At 35.6% G+C, this 22,913-nt stretch overlaps 2 protein-coding genes across 4 annotated transcripts in view; one reads left to right on the top strand and one right to left on the bottom strand.

Moving 5' to 3' along the window:
• Positions 1-22,913, top strand: part of LOC111044187 (general transcription factor IIH subunit 1) — a 69,302-nt gene that overhangs the window by 22,525 nt on the left and 23,864 nt on the right. The window contains exons 12-14 of one of the 3 annotated variants that reach the window (XM_039424303.1): positions 852-1,552; positions 2,056-2,057; positions 3,154-4,039. In XM_039424303.1, the coding sequence (XP_039280237.1) occupies positions 852-977 (126 nt within the window). In that variant the 3' untranslated portion in view covers positions 978-1,552; positions 2,056-2,057; positions 3,154-4,039. Of the gene's footprint in view, positions 1-851; positions 1,553-2,055; positions 2,058-3,153; positions 4,040-12,735; positions 12,974-22,913 lie in introns of those variants that run through there. The other 2 variants (XM_039424304.1, XM_039424302.1) reach the window with 2 other exon arrangements.
• Positions 15,299-16,606, bottom strand: LOC111046286. The gene has a single exon (XM_022331801.2). It carries the CDS (start codon positions 16,604-16,606, stop codon positions 15,299-15,301), a length of 1,308 nt encoding a protein of 435 aa, XP_022187493.2.

The following is a 22,913-nucleotide window of genomic DNA, read 5'->3' as shown; positions in this document are numbered from 1 at the left end:
ATTGTAATGATAGAAAAATTATTTAACCTCAAATACAGCAGCGAAGAAGAAACAAGCAACCTATTTATACCTTTTTTAGCGAAGCTTTTCGCTGTGATGTCACAACAATGTATCATGACATAATGTATCATACACACATGCAGGTCCTAACGTTAGTGGCCCGCCTAAGAAACTAGACCACCGAAAGCTTTCCCAGCCCTAATCATTTCCTTCATTCAGTAGGAAGTTTACTGGTATTGAAGTGTTGATAATAATAGTTGGCCTCTACATCACCCCTTACAGACAACCAGTTCCACCACATGGCACCAAGTTTATGTGCAATAGGATGGCAATAGCCTTTGTATATTGCAGCTTTCAATAAAAGATTATACTCCATGCAAAATTACTTTTGACTTTGAGGTGCAGAGAAATGGAGGGAGATCAGCCAATTACTGTGATGGATAGAGTCATAGGTAGAAGCGCAGTTGCCAATTTGTCTATTAGAATCAGTCGACTGAAGGCTTTCAGAGAGGAAACTCCGTAAGTTTAACATGAGCGTTTGAATACTCACTAGAAATTGAGAGAATGCTGGCCGGTTCAGAACGGAAACATCACCGTCGTTGTATCCCTACCTCTGTATGCCTTCTCTGCTGCGCATGTCCCTCCCAAGTCAGAAGTAATTTTGTACGGAGTTCATAACATCTATTTATTATATTCATTAGTGTCAGAGGAGGTGTCAAGGATAATTGAACCTCCACTGATGATAGCTAAATATTTGAAGGGAACTCTCTGTTTTTTATTAAATGTTCATGGTAAATTGGGTTGATTTATTAATTGTCTGCAATGAAGAAATGCATATAATAATGTTTTAGGAGCGTGTGATGTGCGAGTTCTCACCTCTGAGTCACCAACTGACCAACCACCTCAACCAACTTCTCTCAACCGCCTACTCGAAATACGAGCTTTGGCAGTCACGACGCAAGCCTGCTCTCAGATAACACCTGCTAACCGCAACACAATTACCTCAATCGTCTAGTCGGTGAATCAATTGCAAACCTGACTAATATAACCGTACAAGGTGGGTTAAGACAAGAAAGTATATACTTATTCAATCCTTGTTTTCTGCATTTTGATGCGTCTGACAAGCTGCTTGAGTTAAGAATGGGCATCTCTTCAGTTCCACTTTTATACAACAAGTTTCTTGTTGTTTATGGAGCTAGGCAAAAGCCAGACTCATAATTTCAGACAAGATTTTATGAAGAACCAAATTAGCTAAATCGAAAATGATCATTATCTAGCAAAATCAAGATTGTTCTATTTTCTAGTCTCTTCTTGAAATAATCACTAGTGTCTAGTTTGACAAAAAAGTAAAAGGAATGAAATCAAAGTGAAGTTTGTGTACAATAATAGGAATCGAAACTAGCAAATCAATATTTCTAGATTTAGTGTAGGCCGTGAGTTATAACATGAACCTAAACCCCTCAAACGGTGAAGGAGTGGCTGGCGTGGTAGGGATGTAGGGGTGGTAATGTCTCTCACACATACTCCTCTCTTACTCTGCATTCATAAGGCAGTGAGGGTACCATGATGGCTGCCAAGAGCAAACACACCAAACTCTTCCCTTTAACCATGCACAGTTGAGTCTCATGTTATAAATCACGGCCTATAATAGATGTCTATTAGGGAAGCGATTGGCTCAGTAGTCACGCTGCTCAGCTTACAGATAAATTGAGATATACCTGCTACTCCCATTGTACAGACTTCAAGAGCAGTCTCCTAGGAAATTATAATATATTTATAGTTTATATTTAGAATGGTTCACAATACTGTTATATAACTGTTTAACGAGAATTGAATCACATTTTTTCAGTTTTCCATGAAAAATAGTTGTAATAATTTGAAACGTAAAGTTTCGCGAGATAAATGATCATGTCGATTAATTTCTTGTCGGATAATATTTCTCGTGAGATCAGCGGATTGAATGCAATAGTTCAACAGCTCAGGCATAATTTTTGTCACCCACACACACACACTCGCTCACTCACTTCCATTATCGACAGACGACGAAATTTCCAGCTGTTTTTCCAAGGATGAATTATTATCCTTTTAAATCCTTCAGCGAGTTATCCCAGGGATGAGACCCAGTGCAATCGAATTTTTATATCATAAACCTAATTTGATCCATATTTCATGAGAATCGTTGAAGCAGTTTCCGAGATCCGGTGACATGACATAAACATATAAACAGAAATTGCTCGCTTAATATTATAGGATATAGCATAGGATAGTTGATTAAAAACTGAGTTTACTCCAAATTTCGGATTTTCCGGAAATCTGTCTCGTTTTTGAAAAATTGTAACTCAGCTCTAGATAGAAAGCTCCGAATTATTTTATTCTCGTCTAAAATTATCAATTTTTATAAATAAGGCGAGAGTGTTTTTTTCTGTCCGATAACTTGATTTGGCGAAAATCTCCAAGAACTGGAAAAGCAACCGAAAATCAGAGGAGTTTTCAGCGCGGTAATTCAAAAACCGTATTGCTAGAAATGATAAAAATTATTTTTCTTTTATTTGAATTAAAATCTTAAGCTATTACTCCTTTCAAATTCATCACTAATATTCCTGAAGGTTTTTGTCTCAATAAAATGGACAAATATCAATTATGAATCATGGATGAACCGATAGCTTCATTAGTAGAGCCGTTTAAGCTATAGACTGGTAGAGTATTTTTCAGACTACGATCTAGGTTTGTTCCAGAGCCTACTCAAGGAATTTTCACCACATTTATTGGATTGATTATGAAATGAATCAACACTGTTTGAGAAATCCTATTATTCCTAGTTCATTCCGCATCTTGAGAACAGTAGCAGTTTACTGAATTCAACTGACTCACCAGATACTGTAGGTAGCTAGCTTTACAACATCAATCTCTGTAGGTATCCAATTTCTAATAGAACAACTTACTATTAATGCAATTGGGCGAATAATTATAATAGCCTATTTGAAGAATCTTATCATTTGATGATAAAGGTATTTCAAGTATAGGTCATACTGGATTTTTGAAAACGTTTTCAGGTTCGTTCCCAACTTTTCACCCACCAACTCAAATATATATTTTCAAGTAAAACAAAAAATGAAGAATTTCATAACTCTACACCCATACGGAACAGCATAGGCCTACTTATATAATTTTGAAATTCAGTAGGTACGATTTCTTCAAAGGTAATACAGCAGGGAACTGTATTAAGATTATCATTATAGCAGCCTTCCAGTAGGCAAACTAGTATAATATGAACAGTGAATTTGTATAATAAATTATTGTAGGTTCTGCTTTGAGATCATACCAATTACCATCAAATTCTTATTTTTCTCCAATTTAAGGAAAAGTTTTAACCATTGCAGTGCTTCATATTGAGGTGGAAGTAGATAAAATCTCATCTTTGAGTTAGATGTACGTACATCTATAAAGCGGTGTTCATAATGAACAAATGGCAACAAACATGGTTGGACAAATTTTATTATGTTTAACAAACAATGTTTGCCCGTGGCCAGTGTGGACGCGTCACCAAACAAAATATTTGTAAGTGGGGAGAAGAGGTTTTTATGATCTACAGCAAACATTTAAATAGTTTGGAAAACAGTAATTTTTGCTTGACAAACATTGATTGTCAAACTTCTTAGAATGTTTGTCCCTGAGCCCCTCAACAAACATGTATGTCGAACATTTGTTCAGTGTGAACACAGCTTTAAGCTATTTATGTTAAAAACTAGTTTGAAAATAAATAATAGTTTTTCAGCAAAAAACTGTTAATCTCCAAAAATTCAACAAATAATTCAATATTAGAGAACATGTACCGTATCTATTACTCTATCAATGGAATACATTTTTCATTGGAATGTAAGTCGGGAATTTGGAAAACACATTTATAAATAATTTACACGTATATTAACAAATAATCTACACATTTATTAGCAAATTGTTGATACATATCTGCATATAATTTACAATTATTTATACATTAATCTATTTCTATAATTAAAAACAACTAATTTTCAAAACAGATATTCTATAAAGCTTTATAATAAATTTATACATTAATCTATTCCTATAACTAAAAACAACTCATTTTTATTTTCAAAGCAGCTATTATAGCTTTATTCATTTCTGAACAAAATGCATTTATTCAGTTTGTTCCGTATGGAAACACTTCGTTTGTCATTTTCCAATCTTGCAACATGGAACATTCTTAGTCTGATATAAAGTTCAATGATTTTCTTGGATAGTAAAACTACATGATTATTCGGAAATTAATTTTCAAAAATGTGCTCATTGAGGCTTTCAAACAAAGTATGAAAATTGCATTGGATAAGAATATTTTTATTGCCGTTAAACTTAATTGTAATAGGCTACGTCAAAATACAGTCATTACCATTACCATTCAACCATATCAAACATTAACATTGCATTCCTCTTCATCTGTTGAGAGCTTACACATCTCAAGTTCTTTTCAGCAACCTTACAAATAATAATCACGCTTGGAGAGGGATATGCAAGCCCCCCATTGTCCTTCCCATTAATAAAAAGATGGTGTTCTGAAGAGGAATATCCACAACAAAGCCCCCATACAAGTATCGCAATTGAATGCTTGAGCAACTTTCCCTGCAACATATCCACCGATGTATACAACAATATTTTCAGCATATTCAGATAGCTGTAAGCTTACAATATTGATTTTGCAATCGGAGAAAATTTCCTCATCAGTCATTTCTCTTTTTTCAACAGGCTCTTTTGCTACTATCTTGTTTCTTGAAAATATGAGTGGATCCAACTGTAAAGTTTCATCAATTTGCAATACCTAGCTCAGTTGGATCTTGGGGAACACTGTTTCCATTGCTGCTTACTCTTATGCCATTTTTTACAAGCAGCTGCTTGTAAGCAGCTTTGAACTGGACAACATTTGGGTTGTTGTTCCATCCTAAACGACCCCTTAGGCAAGCAAAATACATCTCCAGATGATCCTGAGACATCTTGTACATATGAATGTACTGTAACTGTTTGCTGCCAATAAGATCGTTGAACAACCCCCTGATACCATGTATAAGACATAAAAACCCCACAACTACAGTTTTTCTTGTGCAAGTAATCAAATATTTACCATCTTCTCTTCGAAGACCTAAAATATATCTTTCAGCTTCTACAAGAATTTCAGATATTTTGGTAAAATTATTTTCAGTTATCGCACGCTTGAAGCTCCTAGCGATTAGATGCATGGAATTTCCAATATCAAATAACCTATTGAAAATGCTACAAAATTTGCTGGTTGCCATGCAGCCAGAAAATTGAGGATTCTTGAGATCATGCTCCAGAACTTCAAGCGCTTTTGCAACAGATGCACTCAAAACCTGTACAGCCAATTTCACCTTCATCTTCTGTGGATCATAGAAGATATGTCGTTTTCTCAACTTATTGGCAAGAGCCAAACCTTCATTTTCTTGAAGAGATAAATGTTTAGCAAAAAAACACCATTTTATTTCATTTTCATCTTGATCTAATAAAACATTCATATCTCCAATACAATTACGAGCTAATTTCATCATATGACACACATCCAAAATTACATATATAGCCTATTGTTACTAGTGAGAGGGTGCTTAAAATACGAACAAAAACTATTTACATAAAAATTACATCCTAATTATTCTTTTGCCATATTTAGATTACGGGATAATCCATCAAATGTCACAGAAACTATATTTACATTTACATATGTAGCAATGACAAACTTTGCATTATGATGGTACATTTATCCTTGCTACTGATGCCATTCACCAAGAAATAGCCAATTGGTATTTTCCATGAGGCATTCAGTGCAACAACCATCACTACGAGAGCCTTCCTAGCTTCAAGACCTTTCTCTCTACCTTCACAATATATATGACCCATGTCTACGTAACCCAAAGTCTCCTCTCCATCCCAAATAACCTCTCTCCTGATGGACATCTCATCCATCATGAGACAGGCATGGATTTGATAATTTTTATCCGCAGTTATTTTCTTAATAATAGCAAATGACTCAGCGGTGAACCCCGGATTGCCATCAACCACATTATACCACCTTCTCAAAGTTGCTGGGTGTGGCAAACAGTTGTCAAAGGTGTCCCTCACAAATTTATAGCTTGCTGGAGAATAAAACAACAGAGTGAGAGCAAATCGTTTCACATTGCTGCTATATCCAGCATTCCTTCCACCTTTTGCCAGGAAAGCTAATTCACAAAAAATACCCGAAAATGAATTTTCGAGTACACTCTCAAGCCCTTGAGTGATCTGCACCTTCTCCTTCAACTCGTCTATCATGTGCGCCATTGACAAATTTTGTTTTGTCTCTAAGATTGATCTTTGCAGTCTTATTTTCTAATCTTGATTTGTATTTTTCAACTCCTTTTGTTTTTCTTTCAAGTACATACTTACATTTTGAAAGCTTATTCTGAATATCAATATCATAGCAATGATCATGTAGAATGCTATTAATTGAAGCACTAGAAACTGTGCTGTAGCTGCAGATCGTTTTCTTGGAGGTGGTCGCATTTGTTCTTTTTGCAAATAATATACCATTATTAAAAATCTGGTGTGGCACACTTGCACGACTTTATTGCTATTGTGATGTTTACAAGACATAAATAAATATGATTCGAAATCCATTTGTGATTTAGATATTAAATTCAACCTATCACATGATGCACTATTTTGAAATTTATCAGCTGACAAGATCTATTCTGCTATCTCTCCCAGTGAATGATTATATTCCATTAGAATGAACAGTTAGATCTTGACTCTCAAACTTTGCATTTTAAATATACTTAGGCTACTGGTGGAAGCTGAGACCCTTACATTTCTTCACATTATTTGTACAGTTGTACGCAGCACAAGACTTCACCATTTTGTTGCATAAGTTATATTACTAGAAGTAATAGCAAAGCTTTTATATTATAGTACTTTACTGCTTTAGCCAATGTATACAAAGGTCTGAGAACCGTCTGCTCCCCGGAAATGGCGTCCAAAGTCAGCTTCAATTAGCAGAGCGAAACTAGCGCTGTTGCTCCTTCTAGTGAATATTATTATAACTTCTTTGGTGCAGATACCTGTCGACGATTCTCGTCGGTAAGGGTGTCATCGCTAGTAGTCGAATGCATGATGGATGGATTGCAAACGTCACACAGAAGTCACAGTTTTAAAACATGAAGTCTGAGATGGAATTGGTGTTTAATATATCTTAATAAATTCTTAATCATTTGATGAAACCATTTTTATTCACATAGATAACAAAAACTAAACTAAGTAAACAACTTAAATCAAACAGTTGATATCCTAACATCTTCCCCTTTTACTTTCTCCTCGAACATTTTCTCTTTCAACCTTTGATTTCATCTTCTTTAAAACCTCTCTTTTCTCTTTTCGCATCTTGTCACTAGCCCCTTCAAAGCTGCATAAAATGAATTGAATGATTGACCTTCCTCTTGTTTATAAACTAAAATGGTATACATTCATGATTTCATTCTTTTTTGGTAAACAATGTAAACATTAGCTCTCTAATGTTTTTAATATTGATTCTACCGTTTCTGGCTCATTCACATCTTGTAACGATTCGTACAAACTCAAAGCTTCATTGGCTAAAATTTTTTTCAATCTTGCAACTTGGATTTGGTTGTATTTTCGATATTTTTCCTGAATAGTTCGAAATTTTCTGAGACATTTTCCCCGTTGTATAGTAAAGGTTCTGGCTTGTTAAAATCCATGTTTGTTCTTTTAAGAAAAAATTAATTCGATAATTACCCAATTATTACTCACTCAATCCTGTCGTTATCATTCTCCTTTTCTGTTCAATTCCTTGACTGCGCCATGTTTAATATATCTTAATAAATTCTTAATCATTTGATGAAACCTTCTTTATTCACGTAGATAACAAAAACTAAACTAAGCAAACAACTTATTATGGATCAAACAGTTATATGATTGAATAACATCACATGATACCCAAACAATAGGGACATAGGTTGTCCTTGTGCTATAAACAAGCAACAAAGACTAAAATTCTCTGAATGTGAGATAGGCCTACGTCATTTTAAAGTCTGGGAAGATTTTTGAATGCAAATACATACTGTTCCACAAGTTAGCATCCAAAAAGTGGAAAAAAACTTTTATATACCAGCGTAGAGCTTTCCTAGGAGTCTAGTAATAACTTATCATCTGGTCACTTCTACCAACACCACTCATAGATGTGTTGTATGCAACGATCATGCTCGGCTTTGATGTTATTTCTCTTTTCAGGCCCAATTGCATAGGTAAGGAAAGTATTGCTTTCCGAAAGAAATTAAGGTACCCCAATTTCTAAATTATTACACGTTTCAAGGTCCCCTGAGTCCAAAAAAGTGTTTTTTTTATTGGTCTGTATATGACGTGTGTGTGTATGAGAGTATATGCGTCTGTTTACACTATATCATCTCACCTCACAATTAACGGAATGACTTGAAATTTGGAACTTAAGGTCCTCACAATATAAGGATCCGACACGAACAATTTCAATCAAATGAAATTCAAGATGGCGACTAAAATGGCAAAAATGTTGTCAAAAACAGGGTTTTTCGCGATTTTCTCGAAAACGGCTCCAACGGTTTTGATCAAATTCTTACATAAGAAAGTCATTAATAAGCTCTATCAATTGCCACAAGTCTCATATCAGTAAAAATTTCAGGAGCTTTGCATCATCGATGCAAAGTTTGTTTTAGATTCCCAATTATCAGGCTTCAGATACAATTTAAACAAAAAAAATCAAGTGGAAAAGATTGAGCACGAAAATCTCTACAATTAATGTTCAGTAACATTGTCACCTAAAATTGAAAATAAGCTCGAAATTCGAGAAAATGTGATTATTGACCGAGCGAAGTGAGGTCTAAGATTCAAGTAGACGGTTTGGCATTTCTCTTAATGTTTAAATGTTTATATATTATTATATGTTGCGTATTTACGGCAAAACGCGGTAATAGATTTTCATGAAATTTTTACAGGTATGTTCCTTTTTAAATTGCGCGTCGACGTATTTTATTTTTATTTATTTATTTATTTATTCCTTGAAAAAGCATTACAATAATTCACAATTTAGAAATATAACAACAAAATGAATCAATAGGAAATACAAATAAACATAAGGAACTACTTCCCCAAAAGAGCAAGCTCGAGCTTGGGGAAGGAGCAGCCGTACTTTGACTACTTACTTATTATTAATTAACATTACAGTATATACATTAACAACTAAAATCAAATCCTTTCAATAAACAAGATAAATCAGTGATGCTATAATAGATCAATATATTTACATACAATATGTGTTAGAATGCAACAAAATTTGTAAATTATAATAAATTATAATAATGACCTGATATTGCCTAGCCCAGTGTATAACATGATATAAGATGTGGTACAAAATGAAATCTATTCAATGGAATAATTACTATACTAATGTAATCCAGAAATTCTCGGCACTATCCCAGCCATGAGAGCTAACCAGATACTTTTTCAAATGTAGTCCAAAGTTTTTTTGGGCGAGTAAACCTCTCAAATTACTTGGAAGAATATTAAAAAATAATGGAGATAAATATATGAAGCTACGCTGACCAGCAGTAGTCAATAATCTAGGAACAGTAACCAGACCTGACTCCTCCCGTCTTGTAATAGCACAATCCGTTCTATTAATGAAATGAAAAAGTGATAGCTTCTTATAATATAATATGATGTGTTTCAGGTATATCTGTCTAATCGGTAGAACTGAAAATTCCAAAAAAGCCAATCTTGTTGAATACATTCTATTCTTTTTCAGAATAATTTTTAATATTAAATTTTGTATTGTTTTTACTGGTTTTAGAACATTTGTATATGCACCACCCCAACCCACAATACCATATTGGAGCAATGACTGTGCCAGTGCATAATACACTATCTTCATGACTTTCATAGGCAAAACAGAACGTAATTTCACAAATAAATAAATAAGTTTTCTAGATCGTGTAGTAAGCTGCGACAAATGTACATCCCACTTTAAATGCTGATCAACCATTACTCCAAGATATCTGATACTGCTAACCTTCTCTATTTTATTACAATTAACTGAACACCCTAAATCTACATGACTAAGACAATTTGGAGAATGCAAAACAAGTGACATATTAACTGGCTGATTCTGTATATTCAAGGAAAAAGAGATGTATTTTGTTTTGGACAAATTCAGAGTCAGTTTTCTTCTATCAAGCCATTTTTTTACTTCTCCCAGTCCCCTAGCAGCTGAGTCATATGTGCTAGCCCAGTTTTCTTCATGAAAAATTAAAACTGCATCGTCTGCAAATGACAATATTTTCCCATTGATTAAATTAAGGTTACAAAAGTCATTAATATAGATCAGGAAGAGGCAAGGTCCAATCACTGTTCCCTGCGGGATTCCCATTTTAACAGATTTATATTCACTAACAGTGTTATTGACTCTAACACATTGTTGCCTATTCTTTAAATAACTGCAAAACCATCCCAGTGCCACATCCTCAAGACCAAGGCTACGGAGACAATCAAGTAGACGATCATGGCAAACTGTATCAAAGGCTTTTGCAAGATCAAGAAAATAGCTATTTGTCTCCTACCTACATCCAAGTTTAAGATTGTTTCTTGAACAAAAGCAGCAATTGCTTCCTGTGTTCCCATCCCCTCTCTAAAACCAAATTGATTTTTTGACAGAATATTATTCACTTCCAAAAATTTATGTAGCTGTCTCTTTACACATTTTTCAATTATTTTAGCCAAATTCGAAAGTAAACTTATAGGTCTATAGTTGGTAATTTTCCTTTTGTCTTGTGATTTGAATATTGGTTTTACTACAGTTGTTTTAAAAGAATCTGGAAAAATACCTTGTTCAAAACTTACATTAATAATGTGTTTGAGTGGAGAGGCAACAATACTTTTAACAGATTTTAAAACAGATACAGTAATGCCATCATGACCAGGCCCAGATGCACCTCTAAGACTCTCGATCGCCTCCACAACCTCAGTCTCTGATACATATTGAAAAGTAAAATAATCTTGCGGATTGTGGGGATTGTCTGGTTGCAAATCGTCACCAGGCTCACTAGGAATATTTTGTACCATTTTCTCTCCTATAGAGATGAAAAAATCGTTAAAAGCATTAGCACATATATTGGGATTATCCCTAGCACTATAGACATTACCATCAATTTCAATTTCTTCCAAACACTCCTTCCTTATTTTACAACCAGCTACCTCCCTAACTACATTCCAAGTCCGTTTTACATCATTTCCAGCCTCCTCAATTTTTCTGCTATAATACAATCGTTTAGCTTCTCTAATAAGGACTGTCAATCTATTTCGATAACTTCTAAAATAATTTCTCAGATTTAAATTGAATGGTTCCTTTTTACATTTGTTAAATAGAGCTTGCTTTCTTCTAATAGAAAATACTAAACCTTGAGTAATCCATGGCTTGATTTTTTTAAACCTCGAACTAGATTTGGCTACATTATAGTGGATTTTTCAATATAGCTTTGTAGAGTTGCTACAAAGTTATCTGTTGAAACATTAACATCCCTACTAGAAAATACAGACTGCCAGCCCTCAGACTGGATAAGAGACAAAAGCCTATCATAATCGAGCCTGGTGGCAACAAGTGGCAACTGAGCAGCATTGTTAGTCAAGTCTATTTCACAACGAACCCTAAGAGAAGTAACATAGTGATCAGTAATACAAGTCTTCAATACCATGGGTTCAATGTGCTTATTAGTGTGAACATTACCGAAATAATGATCTAAACACGAAGGTGTTCCCTGAAATGGAACCCTTGTAAAACAATTCACATAAGATATAAGCCCATTTTCGTTCAATAAATTCAAATAAGATTCAGTGTGGATGTTATTTCTATTATTCAAGATATCAATATTTATATCTCCTACAAATATAATATTTTTTCCTAAATTTAAATTCGAAAGCAGCTCAGCTAAAGAGTTAACAAAGTCCTGGCAATTATCATTAGGTGATCTGTAAGCACAAACAATAACCCACTCCTCCTCAAAAATTTTCAGCTCTATCACGAGACAACTAGCCCCAACTATTGTGCATTCCCGCACATGAACATGATCATAATCTTTTTTCAAGTAAACTACTACACCCCCATTTCTATTTGTGTGATTCATTGAATAGTACTGATTAAAACCAGGTATATCACACCCTATGGGCCTAACACCTTGGTGACCCGTCTCAGATAATACAATCATGTCTATAAATGGCAATACATTAGCAAATTCTAAACAGAACTCGTCTAAATTCTTCCCAATGAATCTGATATTACTATGAATTATATCAAAATTTACACTGGGTTGATTAGAAATAATATTGTAATAATCATTAGAGTTATTCAAACATAATGTCTCAACTTCATCGAATTCATCTAAATTTTCAAAAATGTCCATAATAAAATTATTTTACTGTTCATTGTTAAACAAGTCTTTAGTACTTACATCTTAGAAAGGTCCACATCACTTTTAATATGTAAAACATTCTTACTGGTTTCGTCTTTTTTGACAAGAATATTACCATCACGTACCCACACAAAGCGATATCCTTTCTCCCGAGCGATTGTTCTGGTCGTATTTAGCAGTTCAAGCGTTGAAGGTATCAAATGTTCGTAAGCCATCACCCTTGTTTCAGGTAGAACAGCTGAAATGTTTTTCGCCGATATACCAGCCCCACTATTGTCCTGCGAAGATGCTAGACGAAAATGACCCATCCATGACATCTTATCTTGACGACGTACGAATTTAATTACTATCGGTTTGATGCTGTCTTTCTTCTTACTGGGAAGGCGATGAGCAACACTTATGTCTCTAGCAGTTAACTCACTTCCAATCGTTTTTGAAAGCATATTAAAAACCTCATTGACACATTCGTTATTTGTTTCTGTTATTCCGGTAACCACAATATTATCTCTACGACTGTAAGATTGTAGGTCCGCAATATCTGTTTTCAGTTTTTCATTATCACTTTTCAATTTTTCATTGTCCTTTTTAATTTTTTCATTCTCCAGCTTGATGGATGTTAAATCATTTTTGAAACTTTCAAATTCCTCCGAAATGAATTGAATCGATTTTTTAAACTCAGCGAAGTCAGTTTTGAAATCTGGCGGCAACTCCGATTGAATCAGCTGTTTAACAACTTGGCCGATCGCTTGAAGGTCAGCCTGTGAGAGAGTAGTTGAGGCCTACTACTAGTAGAAGTGAAGGTAGACGGAGCGGCGGCACTCTGTGTTGACACCGCGACCCCCGCCTCAACCACAGTAGACAATGCCGCTTTGTCACCCGCACTGGCGCCGTCTGCACTGCTTATCTGCTTCTGCTGTTTACCCGCTACTGCCACCGACTTACACACTATACATTTCCATTTACTTCTAGTGTCATTTGACATTTTACGAAAGTTTTTTTCGTTAATAAGTTCACACACGAATATACAAGGTTTTTGGAAATTTTGCATTTCAAGGATAATATAAAAGGAAAAAGGAGCCTCCTTCATACGCCAATATTAGAGTAAAAATCAGACTAGAATATTACTTATCATAAATCAGCTGACAAGTGATTACACAGATGTATGGAGAAGCCAGTCTATTGCTGTATTTCCATAAGGTCTATAGTTTCAATCAGGTACTTGTGGATGAGAATACTGCGTGAGGTCTACTGTTCACAGAACTACTAGTTTAATTGCAAACTGTTGGCAACAACTGTTGATTCTATTAGATCATTCACTATGAAGAGATAGCAGACCTCGTGTGTCTCCAGCGCTATTGTCCTGTCACCAGCTGGCTCAAATCTTTAAATAGTATACTTGAGATGCGCGTGAACACTAGCGTCAGGTGATCAATTTTCATAACGGCAAGGAAAGTTGTGTGAGTGTGCCACACCAGATTTTTTGATATGTCTTTTATCGCGCCATTTCATTACCTTTTTGCTGACACTTTTCAGTTTTTGTTTTATCACATCTGCAGGATTACCCTCTCGATTCTGTTGAAGAGTTCCACACACATAATGGTTTGTGTATTCATCAAAAGTTCAGCCAAAGTAACACTATTGTAGAAATTATCAAAAAAATGAAGAGTGCCCTTTTCCCAAGTACTTTTCCATCAATTTAATCACAACTGCATAATATGTGTGTCCGCTTTCTTTATGCACTAATGTGTTTTCTCCTTTATAAATCAAAACATGTTCAAAATATATCCGTCAGGTAAATATTTTTTTATTAAAATTATATTTTGATTTCTGTAAAATGTTCTGTTTCTTTTTGGGGTTGGTTTTTTAATCACAATAGGCTTACTTCAATTACTTCTTGGTGTACAAAAACAGTTCATACAATTTTATTCCATACTTATGTCTTTTAGTCTTCCTCGCCAAAGAATCATTGCCTCGTCAAGAGAGAGATTTTTACCAGGGCTGAATGATTTTGTAAAATTCCTCAAAATATAATTCAAAACATTGTCTATCTTGTGAAGCTTTTTGTCAGATGTAGGCTCATAAAAGCAGAGACTATGCAAAATAGATTAAAATCTATTTCTAGACATTATTTTTCCCAAAAATTGGATGAAAGTATAGTTGTGATATTGACCAGTAATGCTGGATAGAAGGATATTTCACATTCCCCATAAGCAAGTATAGGCCTAAGAATTTTTTTCAAATTTTATCAAATTTACTGGTCTCCAATTGTTCATGATCGAATGTTTTTTTTTTTTCAAAGGAGCCATTAACAAGGAATTAGCACGCTTATTAATCCAGAAACAAATCTTACTCATAATATCAAAATCAAAAATATGACAAATATTTCTAATGAACATGTGGAGTCAATATGGATTTGTTCATGACCAACAAAATTATGAACTATTAGGCAGATTATTTGTATTAGTTCACTGGCCTTTGCGAGAAACAACACTTTTAAGAATAACATTCACAACTGCAAAAACATAGGGATCAGGTTAATCATCATTTTCCACAACGTATTCAATATTTTGATTTTCCATTATTTCACTGTCTGCACTCATCCCGAAAGTAGAGTCAACTTCTTCGTTTTGAGCCAGTAATTCCAAGTTGCAGTAGAATCCGTAGAATTTGGATCACCCTCGAATCTTGTTGCTTTCAGAACAGATTGATCCATTCTATAATTTTGTTTAAAGCTGCGCTTACACTGTGTAAAACGTTGGTTATGTAACAACTTTAACCCTTTCAGTCCTGGATTATGATGAGAATGATGAAAAATTATTCTTCTGCAAAATTCTAGTCCTTAGAAATGAAATTTCTAGAAGATTTTCATCAATTATTTTTACAATGTTCCCCACCCAAAATCTCAAGTTTGAGGAGTTCTCTGTGGAGAACTTCACCACTACAAAATCCCCAACACTGTAATTCACTGAAGATGTATCTTCACCAGGCTGTTCCTCTTCAATACCAGGCTGTTCCTCTTCAATCGGCTCAACAGGCTCTTCCTCTTCTCTGGGTGGTGACTGCTGCTGCTGTCCTCCTGATGAACTTGTCCCAGGGGCCACATCAGAAGCAGATATACTCTTCCCTGGAACAATGTTCAGTCTTTTTCCGCGCCCCTGTTGAGTTGGTGGTTGGTCACTTTCTCTGAATTTTTTTAGAACCTCTGTGAACGATTCACTCCACCTTTCACCGGCCTCATCTTCGTCGGCACCTTCCTCAACCTCATGGTCATGAGGTAATTTATTCAAGACCCTATCACTGTCCAAGGGAACAATCCCACACGCCCTGAAGCCCGACCGAATATTGTCCGCACATGTGAGTCCAATTGATTCAATAGTTTCCCTTAAAAGAGATGGGAATACACTTTTTGGGAGCACTCCCCTATTCTTCTCCTTCCAACTTCCAAGCACCTTTCTCCATGCATTTTTGATAGGGTGGAAAAATGCCACATCTAGAGGTTGACAGATGTGGGTCGAATTTGGAGGAAGAAGAACAAATTTTATATTGTTCTCCTCACACATTCTAACGACCTCAAGGGAGATATGACTGGAGAGATTGTCACCAATCAGGGCAATTTCCCCAGTAAGTTTTCTTGCATAGGGAAGAATAATTCTCTGGAACCACTCCTCAAACATCTCAAGGTCCATCCAGCCACTTGTGTTTCTGTTGAAGCACACACCATCTGGTCCATTCTCAACCCACGTTGGATACAGGTGCTTTGCCTTATAGATAACATAAGGTGGAAGCATTGTTCCATCACCAGCACCAGCAAACATGACACTGATGCTGGTTTTAGAAGTGTCTAATATGCGCTCGGTGTGCTTTGACCCCCTTTTCACAATCACTTTCACATTGCCAGGATCATCTGTAAAGTTCGTCTCATCATAATTTATGATATTAGATGATGGAATGCCTTCAAGTGATTTTTCAAGCTCGACAAAATAATTTGAAATAGTGTCTCTTGAAACACCTGCTCTTACTCTTTTAATGTTCTGAGACATTCTCTCACTTAGAGATGGATGCCGTCCCATAAAATTAGTAAACCATTCCTCTCCAGGCATATTGTCAGAAAATTTTTTCACCACACGTCCACTATGATTTAAATAATTTTGCACAACTTTTCTTACATCTAGTCTTTTCATTGGAAATCCCCATTCACCACACTTAATAATCCCACGACACAGAAAATCTTCCTCTTCAGTTGAAAAAACAGTCTGACCACCAAATGATTTAGTCCTCTCACCTTTTACCTTTCTACTCAATGTAGTGTAGGGTACTGCATATTGCTCTGCTGCCGCCCGTATTGATAACTTGTTTTTCCTCACTGCTTCAATGGCTTTCTCCAAATAAACCGGGTTATAATTTCGTTTGCCTTCAAGTCCAATTTTTTTTACGTATTTTCGTGGCATTTTAAGTCACTTCATGAAAACTGTAAACAATCCCAACTCACATACAAACACATTTACTGAACTGATACTGAGATACCTACTGACTCTCTCTAATAGGTTATGTTGATGTTGACGAATTCTAGAATATAATATCGACTTGACACGAGCAATAATCGAAATTGGGAAACTGATCCACTTCACCCCGGCGGGTGACGCTTTTAGCTTTAGATCGACTCTATCCATTTCGATAATCAAGTATCGATCTATCCAAAGCAGCACTCTCACAACTGAAAAACTCATTCAGCGCATAAAATGGGTGATCCTCAAGGAACAGCCTCAACTTTCTCCTCAGGCTTGCCAGTGGCAGAGTCCCCGCTGTAATGGGTAGCTTGTTGATGATCTTTCCCACCATGTAAGCCGAACTAACCTGCGTTCTCCCAAGCCTGCAATACGGGAGGTCGAGCCTATTCCTATTACGGGTATTATGCCCATGGACATCACCCCTTGTAGGCAGGACACCCACCTCCCCAACTGCCCCAATCACAGACCTGAAAATGAAGAGGCCAACCAGTCAATATTCGCTGCTTAACAAAGAGTGGCCTACAAGGGGCTAGGTATCCAGCACCACACAGAATTCTCACAGCCTTTTTTGTAGCAGCAAGACAGCGCCCACCTCAGCAGCTCCACCCCAGAGTGTGATGCCATATGACATCACACTGTGGAAGAATGCATGGTAGCTCATACGGAGATATGCCTCGGGAACACAGCTCTTCAGGCTCCTCAGCAGAAACAGGACTCTGTTCAACCTGCAGCAGACACTCTGTATATGCTTCCTCCAAGAAAGTTTCCTATCAAGATGGAAGCCCAAGAGCTTTACAGGAGGGAACTCATACTGCATCCCATTCCTAAGGCTGAAGACAATGGTTTGTGTCTTTTCACTGTTTAAGGCAAACCGGTTAGCAGCAAACCAGTTGGCAGCTGCCCCTCTGGATGCATTCATCAAGTCCTGGACCTCATGCATATTCCTGCCAACATCCATGATAGAGGTGTCATCGGCGTAGCATACAACCATCCTATGATCTGAAAGGGCAACATCATTGATCATAATCAGAAACAGAAGGGGTCCCAGCACAGATCCCTGGGGCACCCCATAACTCAGGGCTCTAACCCGTGAGAGCCCACCACCTGCCTGAACAGCCTGCCTGCGTCCACCCAAGTATGAGCGCAGAAGCTGGAGAGGGCCACCAACCACACCATAGAGAATCAACTTAGACAGCAAGATTTCATGATCCAGGGTGTCAAAAGCCTTGCTGAGATCACATAGCGTCAGCCCAGCAAGGCTCCCCCCTCAAAACTATCACATATCACTTTAATTATACATTCAACAGCGCCCACTGTCGACCGTCCAGCCCTGAACCCAAACTGAGTGTCAGCAAACAGACCATTCAGCTCACAGAACTCATACAATTGGCCAGCTATTATGATCTCAAATATTTTTGACAGAACTGGCAAAATTGAGACTGGTCTATAGTTATTAGGATCCAGGCGAGAACCCTTCTTATAAATTGGTACAACCCTTGCCAACTTCAACTCATCTGGGAATACATTCTGAGCTAGACACTCATTTATACATTGAGTCAAAGGGATCAATATAAACATAATAATACGTTTTAAGAAATTACTTGACATACAATAAATGTCCTTGCTTGCCGAACACTTGCCGAACACAGATATTGGAAAACTGATCCACTACACCCCGGCGGGTGTCGCTTTTAGCTTTAGATCGACTATTCATTTTGATAATCAAGTATCGATCTATCGATAGGGGGAAACTATCGAGATCTATTCAGAGAGTCGATTGCAGGTTACAAAGAGATTGAAAATCTTACCGATTGGCATCACCAGCTGTTTGTTTTTACCTCTTTTGTTTTCTGATAATATTAATGTCTTCAATTTTTTTTTTTTTTGAACCACAAGAATTTTTTTACGATTTTTTTTTAGAATTCAAATAGACTTTATCACTATGAATAATGAACATTTTTTGTTTTTACATATCAAGCTATCTATGACATAGCAGACGACAGAAATGAAAGCTGCATTGATTTTTTTTTAGCTTTCAATACTTCCAGAAGATTATATGTGAAGAAATAGTTGTCAAAAAGTATATTATGCCCCTCTGCTTCAATGCGGTTAGCCAAATTTAGATTTCAGTTCTTGATCAATTTTTGTGGTTTGACCCTGATAGATAAGGAATTCATAGGCTATCTATCCTACCTTTCCCATTCAGCACAAATATCTTCACTCCCCATGGGCAGGGTTTCCCTTCACATAAACCCTTTCACATATTGTTTGATACTTGAAGGGCACAATATGCTCATCAACGCAAATGAACTCTTCAAGGGGCAGCTGTAGGCAACAATTCCTAACAGAATCATAAATGGGGCGAACCTTCTGCAATACATCATGACGTGGATTTTGCATTGCCAAATTATTGACCAAATGAAGATTTGTTTCTGTCTCTTGACATGTTATCACGAAACATACTAAGACCTGAGAATGAATCCCAATACATTCGTACACGAGGTAATTTGAACACACCTACACCAAGTGGAGCCCAAATAGAGTTTTGATTTCAGCAATACTTGTTGGCCTGAACCTAGTAACATTGCTCTGTATTGTATACAGATTAGTGAATTCTTCAAACATTTTGAATATTTCATCTGTAATGTATTTCATAAAATATTCAATAGGGTATAAGTCATCATAAAAGTCTTTGAAAGAATTGGTATTCTCAAAATCAATAGCAGCTTCATTGAACGGTCGGCGTCGATACTGAATGTCCTTTCGATTAGTAATATAATTGTAGTTAGAAGTGTTACCAAGTTTCGAATCATCACTGTTTTCATCAGCTACTGTTTGGACGTCAACTTGTAGAGCTTGGTCTTCTGCTGGGAAGCCCATGAAACCATGGTTAACCCTTTCAGACCTGGGAGTGGAAATCCCAAGATAGAAACAAATCCTCTTGTTTCCTCACCAAAAAATATGCCAAATAATCAAATTTGACTTGTTATTAAATATGACAGGAAGCTGTATCAGTTTAATCATCAAGTTTTGTGAAGTACAATGGGTGATAATAAAATATTTCTTTGATTCTGATCTAAGTATTTATGAGTGATAATTCCAAATCTTTACACAATAGTTACTGAATTAAAAAAGTGAGCACATTAAGAGTGAAATTTTTCAAAGCATTGCTTTTTTGTTGAATGGCATAAATAAACTTTACACTTCTTACATCGATTTTTTGTTCGACTTCTGCACCCCTGAAGACTGTGACACATCTTTGGTCTGATATGTTGTCCATCACTGCCCAGTGATGGAATCCATCAGTCCTCTTCTGCCGTGGTAAACGAAAATGCCGTATCTGCAAAATAGTCAAATGGAGAAAATTAATGTTTTATCTTAGCCCCGGGGGACACGTTTTTTGGCTTTCTGACTCTACCAGGTGACCGATCTCAATAATTTTGTTTTTTCAAAATACTTCTTTTTTAATGTAGAAGACTATGAATATATTTTTATAAATATCAAGAATCAAGAATAATTTATTGTCGTCCCGCTCAAGAGCATTGACAAAGTCACATAACAAATGAAAGTACAAAATACGTACAATGAATCAATAAAATTAATGCATTAAGACACTGTAGGCTACATAAAACATTCAGTCACTTATCAGTAAGTTCAGATAATTGAAAGTCTAAACGTTTATATGATAAGAAAAGGGAACAGCTTCAAAATGTTACATCAGTAGTACTCCCAGCTAAAAACTCTCCTACCGAGTAAAATGCTTTCTTTTTCAACCATTTAATAATGGCAACCTTGAATACTTTCCCATTTGCCTCTCTAGCACTCAACGGTAATTTATTAAAAAGTTTTATTCCAGTGTTGAAATGGGAGTTTTGCGTCTTTGTTAGCCTAGCATACTCTAAGTCTATCCTGTTTCCTGTTTTGAAATATATAACAATCCATTCATATTTTTCCTTACAGTTGCCCTTTTCACTGTTTGTGTTTCCTATCCAAAAAAGCCGTATCTCAACTTACCTCTTTTTGGCATAAAAAGAGGTAAATAGATTGGAAGAGGTCAAAAAGCCGTATCTTAACTTACCTCTTTTTGGCATAAAACGAGGTTAATAGCTTAGAAGAGGCGAAAAAGCCGTATCTCAACTTACCTATTTTTGGCATAGGAAAAGTGTTTCCAAGAACGGAATTACTGTAAGATGAAAAACTTTGAATTGCATATACTGTTTTTTATTCATGTTTTTAATCTCTCTTATCAATAAATTGTTCAGCTGCAACTATTATTAATAATTATATAAGTGAAACTTTATTTTGTGAGTTACAAAATGAAGTTCCATATTTTTATCAAGAAGACCGTATTTTATTACAACATTAAAAAAAATCTGATGGCCTTGTTTTAGGATTTTGCAATAGAATAAAATCATTTTGAATAAAAATTTCATTTAATGAGGTGACTTAAATAAGTAAAGAACGTAACTTAAAGTATAAAAATATAAAAAATATTTAAAAGACTCATGCAATTTGAAAATAATACATCAGAATATTGATGGAATTATTAGTAAGGTGAACCTTTTGGACACGCTAGTGGAAGATGAACAACCTGATATTCTTATTTTGACTGAGCATGGTTTGAAAGACTTTGAAATTAGTTCTCTGACAATAAATGATATGTTTTTAGTATGTAGTTATAACAGAGTTAATATGAGGAAAGGAGGTGTAGCGATATATGCAAGTCTTGAATTTTTAGATGTCATTAATTGCAAGTTTACAATTGTGAATACTGCTGATTTATGTAATATTCGAGATATTGAAATGTGTGGCTTTGGTTTTAAGATTGGTGGACATTCCTATACTATTGTTGGCTTGTATAGATCCCCAATCGGTGACATTAGTGTATTTTTTAAAGGGCTTGAAATGTTATTTGATCGGATATGTAGTCATGCTCATGATAAAGTTATTGTTGCTGGCGATTATAATATAAATGTACTAAATAGTTCACCTGAACATAGGAACTTGATTAATATTCTAAACCAATTTGATTTGCATTATACCACTAAAGAGCCCACTAGAGTTTCTGGAGTAAGTAGGACAGCCATTGACAATATTATTACTAATATTGAAGTAGAATCTTATGCTGTACATATTCTTCACACACTGTTATCAGATCATACTGCACAGGTTTTTCATACGCAATACGCTCATATTTTCAAGAGATCCGAGACTAATCAGATATTGTTTAACACTCCAATCCATAATTTCTCACAAGGGAATGTAATAAAACTTGAAAAATCTCTCGGTGATGAATCATGGACATTAGTTTATAATGCATCAGATGTAAACAACCAATTTGCGCGGTTCCATGAAACTTTACTCAATCACTTGAAAATAAACTGCCCTTTCAAACGTCAAAGTAAGAAGACTCAGAAGAAAAAGAAATTTAGAGGTGAATGGATCACGGATGAAATTATGCAAATAAGAAATCTTCTAAAACTAGCTAAACACAATATTAATAATGGTGTAAGTATCAAAGAGTAACCATTAAAACGTATTCAAAAAATGTATGATAATAAAGTTGTTCAAGCAAAAAAGCAATATATAAGTAATTTAATTTTGAAATCTTCAAATAAATCAAAAACAAGCTGGAAGATCATAAATGAATTAAGAGGTAGGAATAGTATATTTCGCACCTAGGGCCGAAAATGAGATATTTCCGGCTCGAAATCGCTTTTTAAGTCCGAGGCCGTAGGCCGAGGACTAGAAAAGATTGAGAGCCGGAAATACATTTTTGCCCATGGTGCGAACGCTATTTTTCGCCACACAAAAAAAAAAACTTCCCAATATATAAGAAATTAAAAAATAAATAAAATTCAAACAGCCTATTTTGATAGTTTGAATCTTGGTTATGACA

The sequence above is a fragment of the Nilaparvata lugens genome, chromosome 3, assembly GCF_014356525.2.
Source record: "Nilaparvata lugens isolate BPH chromosome 3, ASM1435652v1, whole genome shotgun sequence".
NCBI lineage: Eukaryota > Metazoa > Arthropoda > Insecta > Hemiptera > Delphacidae > Nilaparvata > Nilaparvata lugens.
The sequence above is the reverse complement of the archived record's forward strand: the minus strand, read 5'-3'. Positions and strand labels throughout refer to the sequence as shown.

Bases quoted from the DNA above. Each gene is read 5' to 3' on its own strand.
- LOC111046286 (XM_022331801.2), bottom strand. From the start codon at position 16,606: ATGCCTGGAGAGGAATGGTTTACTAATTTTATGGGACGGCATCCATCT.